Source organism: Neltuma alba, unplaced genomic scaffold (genome assembly GCF_004799145.2).
Source record: "Neltuma alba isolate B1F8T4 unplaced genomic scaffold, ASM479914v2 tig00011960_pilon, whole genome shotgun sequence".
In the NCBI taxonomy this organism is placed as follows: domain Eukaryota; kingdom Viridiplantae; phylum Streptophyta; class Magnoliopsida; order Fabales; family Fabaceae; genus Neltuma; species Neltuma alba.
The window spans coordinates 60947-80628 of NW_021636538.1; the positions used below are offsets into that span (position 1 = coordinate 60947).

At 37.3% G+C, this 19682-nt stretch overlaps 3 protein-coding genes across 5 annotated transcripts; 2 read left to right on the forward strand and 1 right to left on the reverse strand.

Moving 5' to 3' along the window:
* The first annotated feature begins 837 nt into the window (after positions 1-837).
* On the forward strand, positions 838-3710 carry LOC114719972 (protein DETOXIFICATION 21-like). The gene is made up of 8 exons (XM_028905555.1): positions 838-1107; positions 1194-1732; positions 1899-1985; positions 2107-2163; positions 2282-2520; positions 3131-3249; positions 3356-3442; positions 3516-3710. The coding sequence occupies exons 1-8, from the start codon at positions 838-840 to the stop codon at positions 3591-3593; spliced, it is 1476 nt and encodes a 491-aa protein (XP_028761388.1). The 3' UTR covers positions 3594-3710.
* Positions 3711-4072: 362 nt separating this feature from the next.
* LOC114719936 (ELMO domain-containing protein C) lies at positions 4073-10578 on the reverse strand. Of its 3 annotated transcripts, XM_028905510.1 has the most exons (11): positions 10484-10578; positions 9869-10057; positions 9670-9772; positions 9149-9193; positions 7588-7700; positions 6932-7000; positions 6294-6409; positions 5467-5521; positions 5036-5156; positions 4608-4750; positions 4073-4510 (listed from the first exon to the last, which is right to left on the reverse strand). In XM_028905510.1, exons 2-11 carry the CDS (start codon positions 10034-10036, stop codon positions 4412-4414), a joined length of 1032 nt encoding a protein of 343 aa, XP_028761343.1. In that variant the 5' UTR covers positions 10037-10057; positions 10484-10578; the 3' UTR covers positions 4073-4411. The 3 variants fall into 3 exon arrangements, with proteins under 3 accessions (XP_028761343.1, XP_028761344.1, XP_028761345.1); XM_028905511.1 differs by lacking the exon at positions 9149-9193; XM_028905512.1 differs by lacking the exon at positions 4608-4750.
* A 3899-nt stretch (positions 10579-14477) lies between these two features.
* On the forward strand, positions 14478-18921 carry LOC114719937 (uncharacterized). The gene is made up of 7 exons (XM_028905513.1): positions 14478-14719; positions 15410-15456; positions 15763-15886; positions 16590-16820; positions 17396-17485; positions 17976-18095; positions 18746-18921. The coding sequence occupies exons 1-7, from the start codon at positions 14543-14545 to the stop codon at positions 18788-18790; spliced, it is 834 nt and encodes a 277-aa protein (XP_028761346.1). The 5' UTR covers positions 14478-14542; the 3' UTR covers positions 18791-18921.
* The last annotated feature ends 761 nt before the right edge of the window (positions 18922-19682 follow it).

The window sequence follows — 19682 nt, forward strand, 5'->3', positions numbered from 1 at the left end:
ACCAATCCCAAATTGATCCAACGAAGCTATTGAAACATGAATCAATGTATCAACCGGTTCATTCATGGTTGCGTTTTCAATACCTTCCTCTATTGCTGCGCCTTCTAAATTCAAGAGACAATTCAAACGATATAGTAAATACTACATTTTTGTGACTTTTGAGTATTGTAAAGGGCCTCACTTGGCAAAAATTTTAAATATCTAAATCTTGGGTTACTTCAGAAAAATACAAGATGTGGATGAGACAAGACATTTAATTCAACTGTAAAATTATTCATGTTGTCGTATCTTTATCAATGATGAAAAAATTAACGGTGAGCTGGGAAGAATATTAGAGGAGGATACTTAAATAATTCCCTCCTTTTATACTTAATGCTTATCCAAATAATAATAATCACTCATCATAATTTTATATTCCTTTATCTATATTTCTAACTATTTTTCTTTCCCTTAATCTAAGCCAATCAGTGTAAAATGATTTGGGGATGACAAAATCAATCTTTCAGATAAATATATAAAAAAGCCCTTCTGGTACAAACGAGAAAATAATGCTCTACAAATACAGATAAAGGCAACCGAGTGTAGAAAGGAACACAACGTGTCAGCATGCAGAATAACGGGAATTCAAGTTGATATCCCTGTGAAGATAGACACCATGTGCAGTACGAAAGCAAATGGCCTCCTGAAAAGGCCATGAAGGGGCATAATATATGCCATCGTTTTCTCTTTATTCTCTTTAACATATTGATGTTTCTCGTCTCTTCGTGAGTTATTGCGCTGCATCATTTATTATTGCCAGTCACAGGCCAAGCAGTCCATTAATCCCTACTGGAGAAAATGAGAGAGGACCTAAAGGAGAAGCTTTTACTGAAGCAAACCAATCCAGAGGAGCTCATTGACGAAGAAGAGGAAGAGTCACTGAAGAAGAGAGTATGGAAAGAGAGCAAGAAGATGTGGGTGGTCGCTGGTCCTGCCATCTTTACCAGGTTTTCGACGTTTGGTGTAACTGTAGTTAGCCAAGCCTTCATTGGCCACATAGGCTCCTCTGAACTTGCTGCTTATGCTCTGGTCATGACAGTGCTAGTCAGGTTCGCTAATGGCGTTTTGGTGAGTTTTCTTTTGCTTGTTGTCAACTTGGTCTTTGATTAAACAGTTTGTGAAGTGAATATGAAGAATGAGGAAAAACTTTTCAGCTAGGAATGGCAAGTGCATTGGAAACTCTATGCGGGCAAGCTTTTGGGGCAAAAAATTATGAGATGCTTGGATTATATCTGCAGAGGTCTTGGATTGTGTTGTTCTTGACCTCAATCTTTCTTCTTCCTGTTTTCATCTTTACAACCCCAATTCTGAAGGCGTTAGGCCAAGAAGAGAGCATTGCAAAAGTAGCAGGAAGCATTTCTCTTTGGTCTATAGCTGTGATTCTTGCTTTCGTAGTGTCATTCACCTGCCAAATGTTTCTACAAGCACAGAGCAAGAACATGATCATCGCCTACCTTGCCGCATTTTCGATTTCCATTCACCTCTCTCTGTCATGGCTTTTGACTGTTAAGTTCAAGTTTGGGCTTAATGGAGCAATGACGTCAACAGCCTTGGCATATTGGATTCCTAATGTGGGACAGCTTTTGTTTATTACTCATAAATGCCCAGAAACTTGGAAAGGTTTCTCATTTTTGGCTTTCAAAGATCTCTGGCCTGTCATCAAGCTCTCCTTGTCTTCTGGAGCTATGTTGTGGTAAGTAACGGGTGAAAAAGAACCAAGTTTCTAGTCGTGAAGAATAAAGAAAGAATCGGTTTTGTTGCGCTTCATTCAGGACTCAAATGTCAATGGAGCTAGCGTGCATTATTGTATTTTAGTTCTATCAACTCAAAGCTATTGATTTGATGCTTTTTATTTACAGTCTGGAGATCTGGTACAACACAGTTTTGATTCTTCTAACAGGGAACATGAAGAATGCCCAGGTTTCCATTGATGCTTTATCCATATGGTAATTCTACTTCATTTCTACTTTTACTGTGCTTCACAATCTCACATTAACTTCCATAATCTACCTTCTTCATAGAGAAACCTTTTTGATTGATTGCCCTCAAAATATCATTCTCTTGCAGCCTCAACATAAATGGTTGGGAAATGATGATAGCCCTTGGATTCTGTGCTGCAGCTAGGTACTCAATAATAATTTTCCTTGAGATGTTTCTCAACAAAAATAATATCGTCATAAATTTGATGCCTCTGATTATCTTCTAAAAGAGGGGGAAAAACAATAAACTGCTTGATTTGCAGTGTTCGGGTAGCAAATGAGCTTGGAAGAGGGAGTTCAAACGCTGCAAAATTCTCAATTGTGGTCACTGTTCTTACATCATTGGCCATTGGATTCATGCTGTTTTTGTTGTTCTTATTCTTGAGGGAAAGAATTGCTTACATGTTCATTCCAAATCCAGAAGTGGCCGAAGCCGTCGGCCATTTGTCACCTTTGTTATCAGTCTCCATGTTGTTGAACAGTGTTCAACCTGTCCTCTCTGGTAAATTTGATCAGCTCTTCCAATTTCTTTCCTCTACTATTCTGGAGACAAAAAATAACATACGTGGTCTATTATGTCAACAATGAAAGTGACATACTCCTCCAGTTCTTAATATAAGACCCATTTAACTAATTTGTTTAGATTAAGGAACTTAGGTAAATTAGTTAATTATAAGAAAAGTGACACATTTTTCCTAAAACACCATAATCATCTTTTTAATACTTCCTCTCCCTCTTCTACTTAATTATGGTTGAGGGAATATCCATAGGAGTAGTTTAGAGGAAATTGATAAATAAAAGAAATATGTCTTATATTTAGGACAAAAACCAACTCAAGAATTGGGTTCTATATTAAAGACCAGAGGAGTATAATTTATGCCCTTTTTAACATTATACGTTAATGTCACGAACTTAAAATATGCCGGCTTGTTTTAAATCCGCATGTGAAGAGTCAGTGTAAAATAAATATTTTAAAACAACTTTATCCAAAACTTAGATGTTAAAATAGAGAGAAAATGTGAGACGAAAGATTCATAAATCTCAAGAATATCTTGTTTGGAGGTTAAGTGAATTTGAAGTCAGTGGGATTGATTATATCTAACTGTGAACAGGAGTTTCCATTGGAGCAGGCTGGCAAAGCATCGTAGCATACGTAAACATTGGCTGCTATTACATAATCGGTATTCCTGTTGGAATAGTTCTTGGTCATCTTTTAAAATTGCAAGTAAAGGTATACAAATTATGCCATCTACCCTCTCGTTCTCTCTCATACAATGATACAAATTTCTTTAGGGAAAAAGAAAAGAAAATGCCAGTAATTATATTGCCTTTTGCAGGGTATTTGGATAGGAATGCTATTTGGGACGTTCGTCCAAACTGTTGTTCTTGCTATTATCACATTTAAAACTGATTGGGACAACCAGGTAATTGACGCCAATATTTGTCTTTTCTACTACTCTTCTTTTATGAGAGTTATATATATGTTAATGTCTGCAGGTGGTGATAGCTCGCAATCGTGTTAACAAGTGGGCTGTAGTGCACTCACAAGAATCAAACGACAGATCGAATATCTAGTTTAAAAAGTATATGCACGAACCGATAAATAGGTGCTAATGCATATTTGATGCTCTAAAACCATTAAAAAATTATCCAAACTTCAAATTAAATGCTTTGAGGTTTTCTTTTCAAGTTTGGTAGGAGACCGGAGGCGGTCTCTCTATTGTTGGAGTATCAAACTTCTGCTATTTAACTAGGATTATAAAGATTATCATTCTAGTAATCTCCTCATCATCTATCCTGATGCTCTTTGATATGAAATGACATTATCGTTTGTTTTCTTAAGTGCCTGGTAAATAAATCTCACTATGGGATGTAATGGTTTCCTTCTGTTGCTTTTTGGTATTATAACAACCCAACAAAAACAAATTAGCTTTTATCACGTAAAGAAAATTTGTTTTAACTGAAATGAATGTGAAAATATGTAGGTTTCTTTAACCAAAAAAAAAAATGTAGGTTTCAAGTTTGCTTGGTGATCAGAAGAGAAAGGAGGAAAATATGTTCATTCATATATATAACCAATAGGTTTTACAACCAAAACAAACTTTACAAAAGCATAGTTCTGAACAGAAAATATCATGAGCTAACATGGCTTAAAATGCTAAAAAGTTCATCTAAATACTAAGAAACTTCGGTTAGTTAACCCTGCAACAATTATCAGTCACATTATGTTTACTCCATAGCAACAGAGAATATACTAACTATTCCTACCAGATACTATGCGGCGAGTCAACTCTCGAGGGTCAAAACCAACATGAATTTATTGGGTCGAGACACTTTATGTACAAGTTCCTTGGTGCTGAGCGTATGCTTTGATGTGGTTTATTTCCACACAATTATCTCAACAAGTTGTAAGCTGGCATATCTTTCACAGTGGTTATATCCTCAAGCGCAAGCTCACGCTCTAGCTGCGTTCTTGTAGACTTCAGAACATCCTGATAAATAAATAAATAAAATTAATAAAACAAATGAATGGTACCCTATATGGGCAAAAGAAATTAAAATGATCACAGAATACAATGAAATATTTACATTAAAATGCATATAGGAAGCATGTTTGGCAAGCCACTGAGCATCCATCATTTGAAAGGCAATGCAATAAAGGTTATCAAATGTCATTTCATCCTCTTCTAGCATCTCTAGGAAACGGATTCCCGCCGAAGAGGATGGAATTCCTGCAAGGATAATAAAAGACTATTTACCTGAGAAGGTCGCTTGATAAAATAACATTTCATTAGGTCGGTTTACTTAACATCAGTTATAAACAAAAAGAAGTTATTTGTGCGTCAATGTCAACAACATCTTATCAAAGCACTCCTGTAACTTGTGAGAAAAAGCTTCCTCTTATCTGAATATGTGGAGCAAGTCCAATCACAATATTCGACTGGAAGATTGGACTTTCTGGAGACAGCCCCTACTCCTACTCCACCGAATTTCTTCAGTTAAGAAATTTATATTACCTGCATTAAGATCCAACATCTGCACCAACATGAAAGATACGTTGATTCCAGCTACAGCAAATGGATATTCCCAGTCTGCTCTGGTTCCATCCTTTTTATGCAATAACCGCTGGAATGAGTCCTGTCAGAGCCACAAGGATATGTGTTATACCACAACCAAAAGGACATGACCTAGCGGACTATGCTCATACAAAGAAATGGGGAAGAAAAAATAACAATACATGCATAACACCAAAAAGCATAAAGCACAGTCTAATAGCAGGTTAGGAATCAAAGTTTGGCACTGATCTGACAAAAACAGGGTAAGAAAAGTGACAAGTTCAATCATTTTATTTCAATAGATAAGACTCGTGTTTACCGAAGCAGGATGAAGAAAACTAATAGGTCAAAAAATTACGTGCAAAAATGCATAAGCAAGAAAATAAACTTACTGGAAACGTCTGGGCAAAAAAGATAAGATTCTCTAATGATATATACCCTCCACCTCTGCAGATAATGCACAAGTATTCATGTCAACATATCATACTATAGGTCTCAAAATAAGTACTGCTAACTGGATAAAGATTGCTCTTAACTTTTAATCTTGAACCTATGTGTTTTGAGACTGTGCGGGCTTTCCAAAATCAAGCTATCAAGATATCCAGAACTAAGCCCTAATGATAAGGACACTGTTGGTCCAGGGCCATGGAGATAAACACTAGACAGAGAGGAGACTTTGAACTAGAGGATTTCTATTAGCGAGGGAAGAACTGTAAGTTTCATAAAGTATATGGCTGGGACCTGTAATTTGAAAAGGGGAGAATTTAATTTTTAGAAGTCCTTGACTTCTTTTATATGTTAGCAAGTGCAGTTACCAATGTAGGTTTTCTTGAATGAATCTTGATCACAAAGATGTACTGCATTTTTAATGTCTGGAAGCCAATAAGTCCAAATGCATGGTTGTTACAAGCACATAATTGAGGGGGGAAAAAAGTTCCCCCGATTTGAAGAATGCAAACATGATCGGTTTACAGCATGATTTTTTAGTCGCACTCCTCCTTCCTCCCTTATTGCCACAATGATCACAGCTAAGTTTCACGCCCATGTGAAGAGATCAACAAATTCTTATATAACTTGTTATTCACTCAAATCTAAACTCCCACTTTTCATCCTACAAAATCAATGCTCTAAAATTTCATTACCAATTGCTCCATTAAACTAACTCTATCCGCCTACATTTTCCCTCTTCAGAGTACAATATATTAGTTTGATTCCATACCTAAAATCTGTTGAAGGGTCCTCACCTTGCCATCCCATTTCCTTCCAAAGCTCAGATTTAAGAGGAGGAAGGCCCCTGTCGGGAAAAGCCAATTTCCACAACTGTTTCAGTGCATCCTGCAACACAAAAATTTTGCATTATTTTTAATACATATAACAAAGTAACAATTGACCATTATGTGTTTTCCTATTCATAATAAGGTCTCATAAACACAATATGGGTACAGCTTTATGCATATGTTTTTTTTTTTTTATTTAATAATTTGGACTGAGGGTACAGCTTTATAGATAGGCAGGCAAAAAAGAAGCATAAAATCAGTATCTTGCCATTTTTTCAGTTAGTCCCTGTGGGGGAACAGAATTTGAAGTTATTAAACCCCAAAAATATGCAATTGGAAGTGAAGCAGTCAGCCAAGCCACAATCTAAATGAGAAAAAAACGTTATAAGCTTGTCTGTCTAGCATCAATAGATAACAAAATAGAACATCCGCAAAATAAAGTGTAGATTAATATACTAATTTATTAATGCCCACAAACAGCAGAGTCAGTGAGTAATGAAGTGTGGCTAAATGGAATGCCGGTTAGTGATAAGTGTAATAAAAAATTATTAGGGGATAATAAATGGGCTAAGTCACATACTTGGTGCTCTGTTCTAGAACCATCGAAGGAAACTTGAAGCCGTTCCTGTACATGTCTGAGTCTTTCTTCCTAAGAAAGGACAACATGGGTTACAGTCACAACTAACAGATTATTTGAGTAAAAGAAGAGATCCTATGAGGCTCAAAACTCAATGAAGCTACCCAATCTCTCTGCATACAAGACAGGGACACTCACTAAAAAGAAATAATGTGCATCACATCTGCAGAAAAGAGAGACCATAGAAACACTCCCCAAATCCAATGCATTCTGCTCCAATCACATACGCCAAAGAACAGCACAATTTACACATAGGTCAACCAGACCATGGTCTGCTGTATAGGTTAACTAGTCGAGTTAGCTTATTCAATCTCGTTTTCAAAAGAATGCTAATAATTACAAAGTGCCATTTTGCAACAATCAACCATTTATTGCTAGTGCCTAATTTTTTGAAACCAAAGCCCTAATTTGTGGATTAGTTTCTTGGTCTTTTGTCATGTTTCATGTAGTACCTCTAGAACACTGTAAGTTTACTTCTATCAGTCACTTCATCCAATAAACATAACGAATACTACTTCATGTAAATTTAGCAGCATTCTCTTGTGGGATGTGAAAAATAACAATGGTGAGAAGTGAAAATAAGATATCATAGAATATACCTGCAAAGGACTAAGAGAAGGAGGGAGCATCCTATTGCTTTGTCTATTTGGAGTATTAGGAGAGTGGGACAAAAGGCGAGAAATCAGTGATCTAGATCCAACTGCATTGTTTGCTGCAAAGACCGAAAAGAAATAATTAGTTGCAGAATGCATCACCTAAACTGTGCAGGAAAACCAAAGTGATATTATCTGTACATTTGTTAAAAGAAAAGATGAAAAATCTATTAGCTACAGGAAATTAACATACATAGCACCCTGATGCTTACTAATCTTACATGATAGCTCCAATATTTTCCTATTCCACTTTCCAATCACCGCAAATGTGGCTCTTAGAAAAATAAATAATATCAAGCACTGTCTAGTAAAAACTGTCTCAGTGCTAAAACAGACTGCCAGTATCAAGATTCAGATACGAATAAATGGTTGGAACCATCATTGCAGCCGTACATAAGCAGCATAACTTGCGAAAGAATTTTCTTTTGATAGAGACCTAAGTAAGCGTGGGAAACCCAACCAGAAAAATAAGCTTGTGATGGGCAAAACCATACTATTAAGAAACATAACAATTACTTGTATCACAGTGAAATTCCATCATAGCACTTCCTTGAAGAGCCAATGTCTTTGATAGCTGCACTTTGCGTCACTCACTCTGGCAACCTCAGTTACCAATCGATGGAGACCCAATCAAACATGGGGAATCCACTCTTAAATACCAACTTGCAAGGGAGAAGAACCATACTACATTAGTATCACAAGAATAACTTGTGGCTACCTGATGTGAGACTCTATCATAGCATGTTAGCATCACCACGAAAGAGCCAACGTCTTTAACAACCACACCCAATATTTTTCTCTCTCCGTACCCTGCCTACACTAAAGCCACACTTATTCTAATATCCCCAACCCCACAACAGCTTTCCTTCTCAAATCCCCATCCCCCAACTGGCCAACTGCACCATGCGATAAATAAGTTAAAAGGATACTCTATTTTTCCCGGACTTCAAGTTCATTTCCATGTTTCCCACTTTCTATCTTTCGCCTCTGATAAACACTCCTCTCTTTGGCTCATTAACATTGGGTCCGACTTTTGAATAGAAAGTGACTCCTTTTCTTTTCCAGACCAAAAAAAAAACAGGGAATATTTCAGATGCAACCACAGTTCCAATATGCCAAAAAGCACATTTGCAGCACAAGTCAAAATATGGTTGGTTCTGATACAACTATATGTAATGCTCAACTGACAAAAGATTTCATTCTACAGATCAATCACTACTTTCCTTGCCTCATTGCCCGTATATGGTATAGAAAAGGATTGCATTTGTGCCCTTTCTCTGGTTCACTATTCAAATACTTTCCAATAAGCACAAAGGACGTCTATGTCGCATTTTTAGCCTCTTTGGACCTCCATTTTCTTTTCGTTTTCTGTTTAGGAGAATATAATATCGTCTCCATGTGTTATTTTCTCTAATTAAATTTTGCATGTTAAAAAAAAAAAAAAAACAAACCATACAAATATTATAGTTGCAAAGATTTCAAGGTATATAAAGCAATGAACACTAACACTTTGACAGAGGACTTGTTGAAACCCGTACACTAGTCCACCTTCCTGTGTCACATTTCAAACAAAACAAATAAAATTCTTATCGTGTCGCACATCAAATAGAGGGGGAAACCTCAATACCGCACATGCTGGTATTTCCTTCACATGCTTTGACTTTGCCATGCATCAACACATATTTCAGCATTACATTTCGTAGATAAGTTTTGCTCCGTTAAACATGCATGAACACGTATGGGCACTTAATAGTATCAAATACAGCTGGTTATTGATACATATTTGAAAAATGTGATTAACTCGATTGTCAATTGCCAATATACTATGTATGGTCAAGTTTTGTAAGTGAAATTGAAGCACGTATGAGTTGATGTTACGTTGTGCCCCATCCCTCTCATCAGTTAATGAAACAACTATCCACGTTGGGCAAGTGATCAAGATTTATCAATAGAACAGTGATGCAATACTCATTTGTCTGGATAAATGTACTAGAAGAAAACCCTAGAAAATCATATATGTACATATACCTAGAGTATGCGCCCATTGTGTAATCAGTTGTGAATATAAGAAGGTCCAATGTAGTTGTTCCTTTTTTCTTTCATCATTCCATATGTCTTCAAGCGTGGATGCCTGAATGTAGAAAGTAAGTTCAAAAAAATTACCTAAGTTGCAAAAGAAAAAAATGTAGAATTGGATTCTTTAATTTTTGAAATGCAGAACTCTTACTTTCACTTTTGAATTGTCCAACTTTTGAATTCCTTTCTTGTTATAGTCAGGGTCCTCCAACAAGGGCTCACTTGAAGCATCCAAGTTTTCTGAAGTGTCCAAATGCTCTTGCACTTTGCCGTCAATGTCTCCATGATGGAGTCTTCTTCTCAATATTTTTGGTGACATTTATGCGTTTACTTCAATATCCTGCATATCAACGCAAGTCATTTCTGAGAACCCGCAACATGAAGATCAACGTCAACTTTTATAGTCTCTTTTCTACACGAAACCACGCAATAGCCATCTTTTAATCTCTTCAATTGTTGATAATTATCGAACAATATATCTATTCCCTCAGTTTCGCAACTACCAGATAAAGGGACGTCAGATTAACACAACGAGTAGGAACGCGACATGTCAGGCAATATAGCAACACTTCAATACGGGGAGGCAACAGCTAGATCAAATCGAACAATAGATGAAGCACTGGCAAAAGTAATAAAAAATGAACAGATGAAGACCCCAAGGAGCAAATAAAAATCGTTCCTTCAATTCTCAATTGATAATGGCTTAGCTGGAAAAATTCAGAAATTGGAAATGGAAATGCGAATCATCAACATGTATTGTTGTTACCTAAATTGTAACAATATAAACAGCAAATGGCGCACATAAGCAATGAGTTTCTGTGGATAACGAAATGCGCCAAAGATGAAGGTGACCGTTTCGTGCTTGGCAAGTAAGAAGGATTGATTTCCGTGTCGCAACCCCGCCAAGCCAGCTAGACCTCTTCGGCGGGAAACTCAGCCTTGCGCCACCAGAACGCTAAAATCTATCTAATTTTTATATATTTCAAATTAATTGAATTGGATTGAATTAATTATTCAAGAAAATGTTAAATTCCTAATTAGAGGTTATTTCGGATTTCGGAATTTTATCAAAAAGAAAGAAAAGGAAAAAGAGAAGAATCTTTTACTTAGATTAGACGCAAATAAATACCGTATATTTAGGAAAATCTAGTTGTCTTACTAAAAATATGTCGCGCTTGTGTAGTTTTCCAAAGTTGCATGACCTAGAAATCAGCGTCAGCGTTGCCTTCGTAGAGAGGCAATTATTTGCAGAGCTTGAGAAACCGTCCCTGTTTTATGACAAAAAGAAAAATATTGCACGGCAAACGAAATTAAGTAAGAATTAAGAAAGAAAAGAGAAGAAAACTTATTTTCAAAGAAAAAAGGGCTAAAGGCAGATGTCCCATACATCTTCACTGAACGTGGAGTCTAATTCACCAATTAAATGCTTCGCAATTGCTTTGTTTTTCCCCCGGCAAAAAAACTGCTCTGTTTTTGGAACTCATCTCCATCTATTTTTGAATTTCAATTTATAGCAGGGACAAGAGTCATACTGTAAAGTTCTGACCCTGTCATGTCACTTCGGGTATAATCCTTTTCCTCCCAGTGCAATTTCTTTCTGACCCTGTCATGTCACTTCGGGTATAATCCTTTTCCTCCCAGTGCAATTTCTAAGTTTTCATTCTATGACATAGTCCGTTTCAATGCCTTATGCAATAGGAAGTTAAGAAAAAACAAGGATGTTCTATAAGTAGTTCCTCAGAGGAGTCGCATGATCATGTCCATAAAATATATTTGATGCTTCATTACTTTTCTCAATCTACGCCTAGTCTTTTTGACTTAACGGAATACTGTCTGTCAATGTGCATAGCGAATCACATAAACTTCTCAAAAGCATTTGCATAAAGACCGTCTAACAGACATCATCCAGTTCAACTTCTGAAGAGGTGACTCAAACTAGTTGGCAGCCGCTCAAATTTATTCCAAAAAGCAGCTTCATGAGAGGGACATTGAGATATTTGAGAATTAGGACCCCTTCACGTCTCGTCAGATTCTTGTTGACAGTAGTTGCAGTTGAAGGTTAACTCAAGTAAACAGGTATGGCTATGATGTCAAAGTACAAACCTATGTCACATCTAATTTGCTATCAATTTACATTACGCAGCCTCGGGGAAAATCATCCAACAAATAGATTTTTGCAAAGGCATTTTTCTACTATCATTGCAGCAATGTTGGCTAGTGGTCTTCCACCAATGCTCATTGCCTAAGAATTGGTGGTAGTGTCGATGCATGGTCTTGCCCATGATCCCCTATGCCTGGAGGTCTGTAAGATCCTCCTCTTGCTGGCTGTTGCTGTGTTGCTGCGCTTGTGATGGCTAAGTTCCGGGCCTTGACCCTATTGCCGAATGCGGAGGCAATGGAAGTGAGGGTAAGTTCTTTGATCCATATCCAAGAGGAATCCCCCCAAGCATCAAACCTGTGGGTTGGACATATTGATTTGATGGAGAAAGAGGTTTTGGGGGGGGGGGTGCTGGAGTAAAGGTAGATTGTAGCTGATTGGCTTGTGGCGTGGACTGCAACCTGTGAGAAGGCGCAACAGGCACATTTGACATCGATGACTGCTGTAAAGTGGCGAAAAAGGAAAAGCTCCCCATATCAGAACTGCTAATACGGGAAACAGGCAGAGGCTTTTCAATGTTGGGTCTTTTCGCTGGGTTGAACGTAAGTTCTTCTGAATTGAATCCCGTGGGTTTTAATCTGCTGTTCACGGAGGCGGCTTCTTCTTAGCACAAGGGAAGAAAGAACAAATGTAAGCATCAGAGCAGATGATGTGGAGGCAAGAAGCTTCGCAGCAACAACATCTGCCCTGTTGTTTTCTGCCTCAGTAATGCTGAGAGAAGCATGTAAATTGAAAGTTTGGGTACAAGGAGGCAGAGGAGGTGTTCTGTTTGCCAGCACCTCAATAGCCTCAGCTGCTTGGTTAATCAAACATGTCATATGTCATTGGAATTGTCAAAGCATGGGACAACTGAGAAGAAAGACCAATTCTATTAACAGTAAAACTCTACCGTGAGATGCTTCAGGGTCACGCATAAAAGACAAAGAATGCAGAAGCAGAAATCATCCAGAAACCCAACGAACGACAAACTCAGATCTCTCGGCAAAATGATAACAGCATGGTTGCTAATTTCTTCGATGATGGACGTAGATTTCAGGATTTGGCTTTCAATAAGAGGATTGTCAATACAGAGGAAGCGGCTAGTCTTCCATCTGAGGGACGAAATTGGCCAGGAACAGGAAGCTGGTAAGGATTGTTAAGAACAATGCCCGAATGGAGCATTCAACAAAAGCTCCAGCGAAGCCCTTATTAAGTTTCGTATTAATTTTCAGAAGAAAAACCCAACATTGACAAGCAATAAGTCGCAGAAGCACCAGAAAGTGAAGCAGACAACATTCGGGAGACTTACTGGACAAGCAACAGAATCACGGAGGTCAAAAAATGAATATTTCGCCTCAGGGATGAGGTTCCCGCGAGTTCTCTAGCCTTTTCTATCTTTTCCGAGCAGTTAATCCACTTCAGCGTTGACAGCAGAATCCAGTCGGTATCTTGGCTGTTCTTCCGTCGAAACCGCTGTTGGTTTCAATTTCCCCCTCCTGGTGGGAAAGGGTTTTTATTTGCGAGGGAGAGCTTCGTAACGTTCGTTTACCCTTTTTTGGCCCACCACCGTTCGGTTTTCCCCCCATCAATGGGAAGTAAGGATTTCCCCAGTTTGTTTTCTCACGGGAACATATCAATAATCTCGGATTAGTTGGAAATTTGTAATATGGAAATGGAGAATGACTTTAAAAAATAATTTTAGTTATATAAATAACAACAAAACTTTGGCAAAGACAACTACTCCTCCTGTCCTAATTATAAGACTCAATTGATTTATTGAGGAATTAAGAAGTAGTTAAGTTGGTATTTAATAAAAGTGTTGTTATTCCTAAAATATCCTTGCTAATTAGTATATTGGCTAAAACTATCATTATTAGAAGGATTATCTTGGAAAAAATGCATAAATATAAGAGAGAAAATGGATTGAGTCTTATAATAGGACCAAATAAAAAGTCAAATTGAGTCTTATATAAGACCGGAGGAGTAATATTTTAGAAAGTTAGGTATATATTTTTGTTACTTTAAAGAGTTAAAATTATTATTTTTTAGAACAAATTAATTATTGATTTTTATGTCACTACTAAAATTTTAAATCTAAACCTAATTTCAATCCAATTACTGGCTTAGTTGTTTTGGGATTTTGTGGTCATTTTATATAATTAAAATTATTTCCTAAAATATTGGCAAAAAAAAGTACTACTATTTCCTAAAATATTAAATACTATTCCTCCGATCCTTAATATAAACCCATTGGTGAGTTGATTTTAGTCCTAATATAAGACCCATTTCTCATATTTATCAATTTTTTCTAAATTACCCATATGGATACTCTCTCAACCAGAAGAGGAAGATGTAGTATTAAGAAAGATAATTATAATATTTAAAAAAAAACGTGTCATATTTTTTATAATTAACTAACTTATATAATTTTTTTAATCTAATCAAATTAATTAAATAAATCTTATATTAAAAATGAGAAGAGTATTAGTCGTTAAACCTTCACCAAGTGGGAACCCAAAAAACGAGATCCTCTCCCATGCTCCAAAACGCCGACACTGTCGCAATTTACATTGTAAAAAGGAAAAAAGAGGGAGAAAAAGGAAAATCCCAACCGCCATAAAGAGCCGGCTTCCCCCATCTGAAGAAGCAGCAGCAGGTGCTGCCGCCACCCGCCGAGAGCCCGGAAAAATGGTGGAGGACACTCTACACCTGCATTTGCACAAACTCTCGGCCATAAAATCAGAGGAAGCAATCGACCACATACTTTCCACCCTATGGAAGACAAGAAAAACCGGTCTTTCCTCTTCGGAGAAGTCCCATTTTCAGTCCCTCCTCAACCTCCCTTCTCTATCCCAACTCGATCCCGTAATGCATATCTAACTCCTTTTACGAGTTGCTTTTTCTTGAATTCGTTGTTGAAGTCATGGATTGTATTTTGCTGTTCATTTTGGGACATTTCTCAGGATACTTCCATCTATATCCGTTGCACCTTTTTGACCATTGCTTTTGGGGTAACTTCTCTTGGCGAGAACCCCGTTTGATTGTAAATTTATGAAGACGAAGCTCTTTTCTTCTTCTGTAAAACTTTCATGCGATTGTTATTTAAATGTATTCCAATTATTAATTAAGTGTTAATAATGGTAATACTAATGCTAAGACTAGGACCATACGTAAAGTAATACTGTTATAATTTTTTTTCCCCATTATTGGTTTGAACATGTGTTTTCTCTCTCAAATTCAACTGGTCTGCAGAGAGTACGGGAAATACTCTAGTTTGTTTTTCTATACCACCATGAATTTGAGAAGGCTAACGTGTTCGGTTCTCGCTGAGCTATTATCTTGATTTGCATTTACATATTGTGCAGGCCTAGGATGCTTTAAGTCAGCATTTTTCAATTCTTGCCTCTCAGCGCCTCCCTTTTTCTCTCATACAATACTCCTTATTTGTTGCGATCGCTCTGTTACGTCTAATTATTTGTTATTTACTGTATGTTTGTTGAATTGTAGAAACATGCATGGTGGAATTTATGTATAATAATGTGACAGTCAAAATAGGTCTTGGCATGCCTGCGCTCACTCATCAGAAAATGTGCGTATCAAAACTTCACTGGCGATGACCTTCTGAATTGTTTCCCCCTGATCTGCCACTTGACCTGCAAAGCATTCTTGTATTATCGTTCCAGAAAATAAAGATGAATGGAAGGAGGATGTGTCTGGTGAACAGGTGACCTCTTTCGCCCTTGTAGAGACAAGTTATACATGAATTCATTTTCCTAATTGTTAAAATGCCCATCTTATGGGAGCCAAAAACATGCATGCTTGTCTCTCTCATCTGTATGTGATAATCTGTGATCACATCCTCAATGCTCGCTGTGTTCTATTAAAATTAGAGTGGTAGCGTATCAAAACTTCACTGGCGATGACCTTCTGAAATTGTTTCCCCCTGATCTGCCACTTGACCTGCAAAGCATTCTTGTATTATCGTTCCAGAAAAATAAAGATGAATGGAAGGAGGATGTGTCTGGTGAACAGGTGACCTCTTTCGCCCTTGTAGAGACAAGTTATACATGAATTCATTTTCCTAATTGTTAAAATGCCCATCTTATGGGAGCCAAAAAACATGCATGCTTGTTCTCATCTTTATGTGATAATCTGTGATTCACATCCTCAATGCTCGCTGTGTTCTATTAAAATTAGAGTGGTAGTCCTGTTGGCGATGCTTTAGGAGCGTTCCATGCGTCAATGCGCGAAATGGGGATTTAAAACATTTCTGCATTATATGCATAATATAGTCTTAGATTTTGATGTACTATTGACTATGGAGTAAAAGTCGAATATACTGTTTCAGTTTCTTGAACCTTTTATCAAATGCTACAAAATTAATTCCCAATGATTTCACAGTCTTACTGTAACCTATTTGTTGGAGTAAAGTCTTGACAGTCGACTTGTGAGGTCATCTTTTCTATTTTATAATATTATAAATATCTGTATAACTTTATTAGCTTTCGTTAGCCTTTATTCTCCAGTTTTTCCCTCCGTGTATATATATCGGAATGTATCATATTAATGAAAAATACAGTTTTCTCTCAAAATTCCACATGTAAAATACGTTAGTAAGTTAGGAGAAGACTTGTGTATTTTACTTATAGATATTTCTCTTACCAATAAAGATTAGACTGTTTTGTTCTTCTGCCCACTCTCATCTCATCGTTGTTTCCATTTGCTGTCTTTTCAGCATTTATTGCCAAGAACAAGTGTCTCCTGTCAGGTCAGAACAAATGTTTCACCATCTTTGACTTCTTTCCCATCTTCAGAGATGCCAACATTTCAGTGGCCACGTCAAGGCGATCCTCTTACCCGATTGAGTCACAATGACTTTGGAATTCCAATGCCGCTTGTAGCTGACATAAATGGATCCGGGCTGAGTGCATGCTTCCAACCTGATATTGCTTCTTCGGACAACTTGGTAATTGATTGCTGCTGATGTATTTCTCTTCTGATTTCTGTACGAACTTTAGGTTGGTGATTTTATATTATTATTGAACTTGAGCAGTGCAACTATCTCATTTTTCTCGAAGAATCTATGTGATTTTTTTTTTTAAGGTCTTTAATGCTTCTCTAAGTATAAGCCATTGCCTATAGGCTGAAGGGAGAGAATATTTTCATGTTCACCGTGGTGGAGTTAGTGCCGCGAGACAATTGGTCAAGAAAGATGCTTGGAAGTAGTAATGTTTGTAAAGAAAACTATTGATGGGAAAAGGTTGTTAGGAGTGATGTGACTATATATAATGGATAATAACAAATGAGCACTCCAGAAATATAATTTAATTTGGATTAAGATATTCCATTCAGTTTAGACGAGGAACCATGCACGTAGCTGTGGATGAGTTGGCTGAATTTGATGCCTGGTTGTATCATATCTGATAAAATCTGCTGATCATTATCTTATAGAGTTGTGATGTTTGTTAGAAATAGCATACTCGAGATGATATATTTTTTTTATTGGCATATATGCCTTTTAATCTTCCAACAAAATCACAGGAAAACCTTCCCCGCCTTAAGTCAATGACTTGGACCATGGAGAATCATGGCACATCCCCAGGAGATAAAGTGGCTATCATTAGTCTTAAGGTAATGAAGAGAAAAGTAATTCTTTGATCATTAATACCTTAAGCTAAAGGCCTTTATGATGGACAGATCACTTCTATCTATGATCACGTTTAGATAAGAACAGATGAGTTCTGGTCCTTGTATAAAAGAGAGTTGTAACCATCAAATTCTGTTCAGCATTCAATTGTGGGTTTGATGTTTTGTGTCAAATCTGAAGGTTTTTTATTAGTTTCTTTTAGCACGGTGAGTCCTAGAGGTCCTGTTTTGCATTGTTGATTCTCTTTTGGAAACCTTGGTGAGATTGCCTCGTTGGATAAGCTTCTAGATAACTGTGTTTTGTAATTATGTGTCAAAAAAGCTTCCTTTAGAAGCGGTTTAATTAAAACAAATTGATAAGTGACTATTTTGTTCAGCAGTGTTAAAATAATTGTTCGTTATTGACATTCTGTTATTACTTTGTAATGTTGATCAATATTATGGATAGTAATTACAATTCTTGATTTACTCTTAGCTGCATGATCATAGCAAGTCTTCTCCTGGTGAAACTGACGTGAGGTTTAAGCTTTCGAGGGATATACTTGATGCTATGTTGAGATCCTTGACCTACATCAGTGAACAGCTATCAACTGTGGTAAGAACTTTGATTTTTTTGTCATGATTATGATAATGAATCGGACAAGTATTCCTTAGGTTTTGGGAATGCATCAAAAGAAAAAATGACGCATAGTGTTTTAGTTGGTCTTCTGTCAAGAGGTCAGAATAATGCCTTACTTTGGTTCGGATTGTTATCAAAAAGGAAGTGCAGATGAGTTCTTTAGATGTTAGATTTGCTGGGAAGAAATGAATTTACAAGAGAACAGAGTAATTCTAATGCCGTCCATATGCTTGGCAGTATCCAATGAACTGTTTGAATTCGATCTTTTTAAAGTAGTTCATGAGTAGTGTGTGATGCTGTGCTATCTGCAGCAATGGATAGATAGATAGTACAAGTTATGGGGGATAACTAATAACTGCTTTCTGGCAAATCCAGAATGTGAAGAACTCTATATTTTCTGTATGACGTAATAGGAGGATATGCCAATTGAGGCCTCCAAGTTACATATCAGTAGGAGCATAAGCTAATCTAGGTTCATGTTATATTAATAATACTGACGTTTAATGGAACTTTGATGAAGGTTGTTGCAGGTCATGGTTTTTTTATTTTTAATGCTTTCTAGACAGGTGCGTACTATTGTATTTTATGCACGGGGCTCATGAGTCGTCCATGAATGGCTTTTGCAGGGAGGGACAAGTTCCAGGTCAGCAAACAAGAAGCAAAAGCGGTAGCTTGTTATTGACTTATTGTAATTGACATTGCTTCCCATGACAAAACTCATGTACGGTTTGTTATCCTGTCAAGCAAGGACATCTGTCTCTTTTCAACACATCATCATCTTAACTACTAACGGCTTTAACTCCCCTTGTAACCTCTTCCTTCTTATCATCTCCTTCACGTCTTCCACGTCTGCAAACCAAAGCCCCCATGTCCCCCCCCCCCCCCAAAAAAAAAAGAGAAAAATGTTTTTTGCCCTATCCTTTTCTCGTTCCTTTATTGTGTTGGGCACATGCGACAAAAAATGCATTCTTCTTTTTTCATGAAGCTTTGAGGCAGTATATGTCTGGGTTTCTTTACTGCCACAATCCATTAAACCCCACGAATAACCTCCTTCACTGATTGCATCCGCATCAACGATCCGAAACAGTATCCAGATCGAAGCTGACAATGCATATGGTGGTCTCTGTGGTAGACAAGAAGATTTGAATGATAACTCATATCTGGTAGAATCTTGAGGTAAAGAGGGTTGGGGTTAAGGGGACGAATGGTGGCAGGCGGGGGTGTTAATCGGCGATGGCTTATTGGCGTTGCAAGTAGGGGGAGAGGAGGTGAAACTGATAGGTGAAGGGGGGAAATTGTTTGGAGGAGAGAGAAGGTAGAGAGAGAAAACGAGGAGTTGAAGGCCATTTTCTTTGAAGAAATCATTCTTAGTCAAGACGTGAAGAGAAAGATAGTGCCGAAGGAAGAAGTAGGCTTCTGAGCGGATGAAGGTAAAAGGTGAGTTAACAGCATCGTTAGCGATTAAACTGACGACGTGTTTAAATGATGCGAATGCCACTAATTCATCGGAAAACAGCACAAAACGTATCTAACGAACTGCACGTAATTTATGTCCTTTATTGT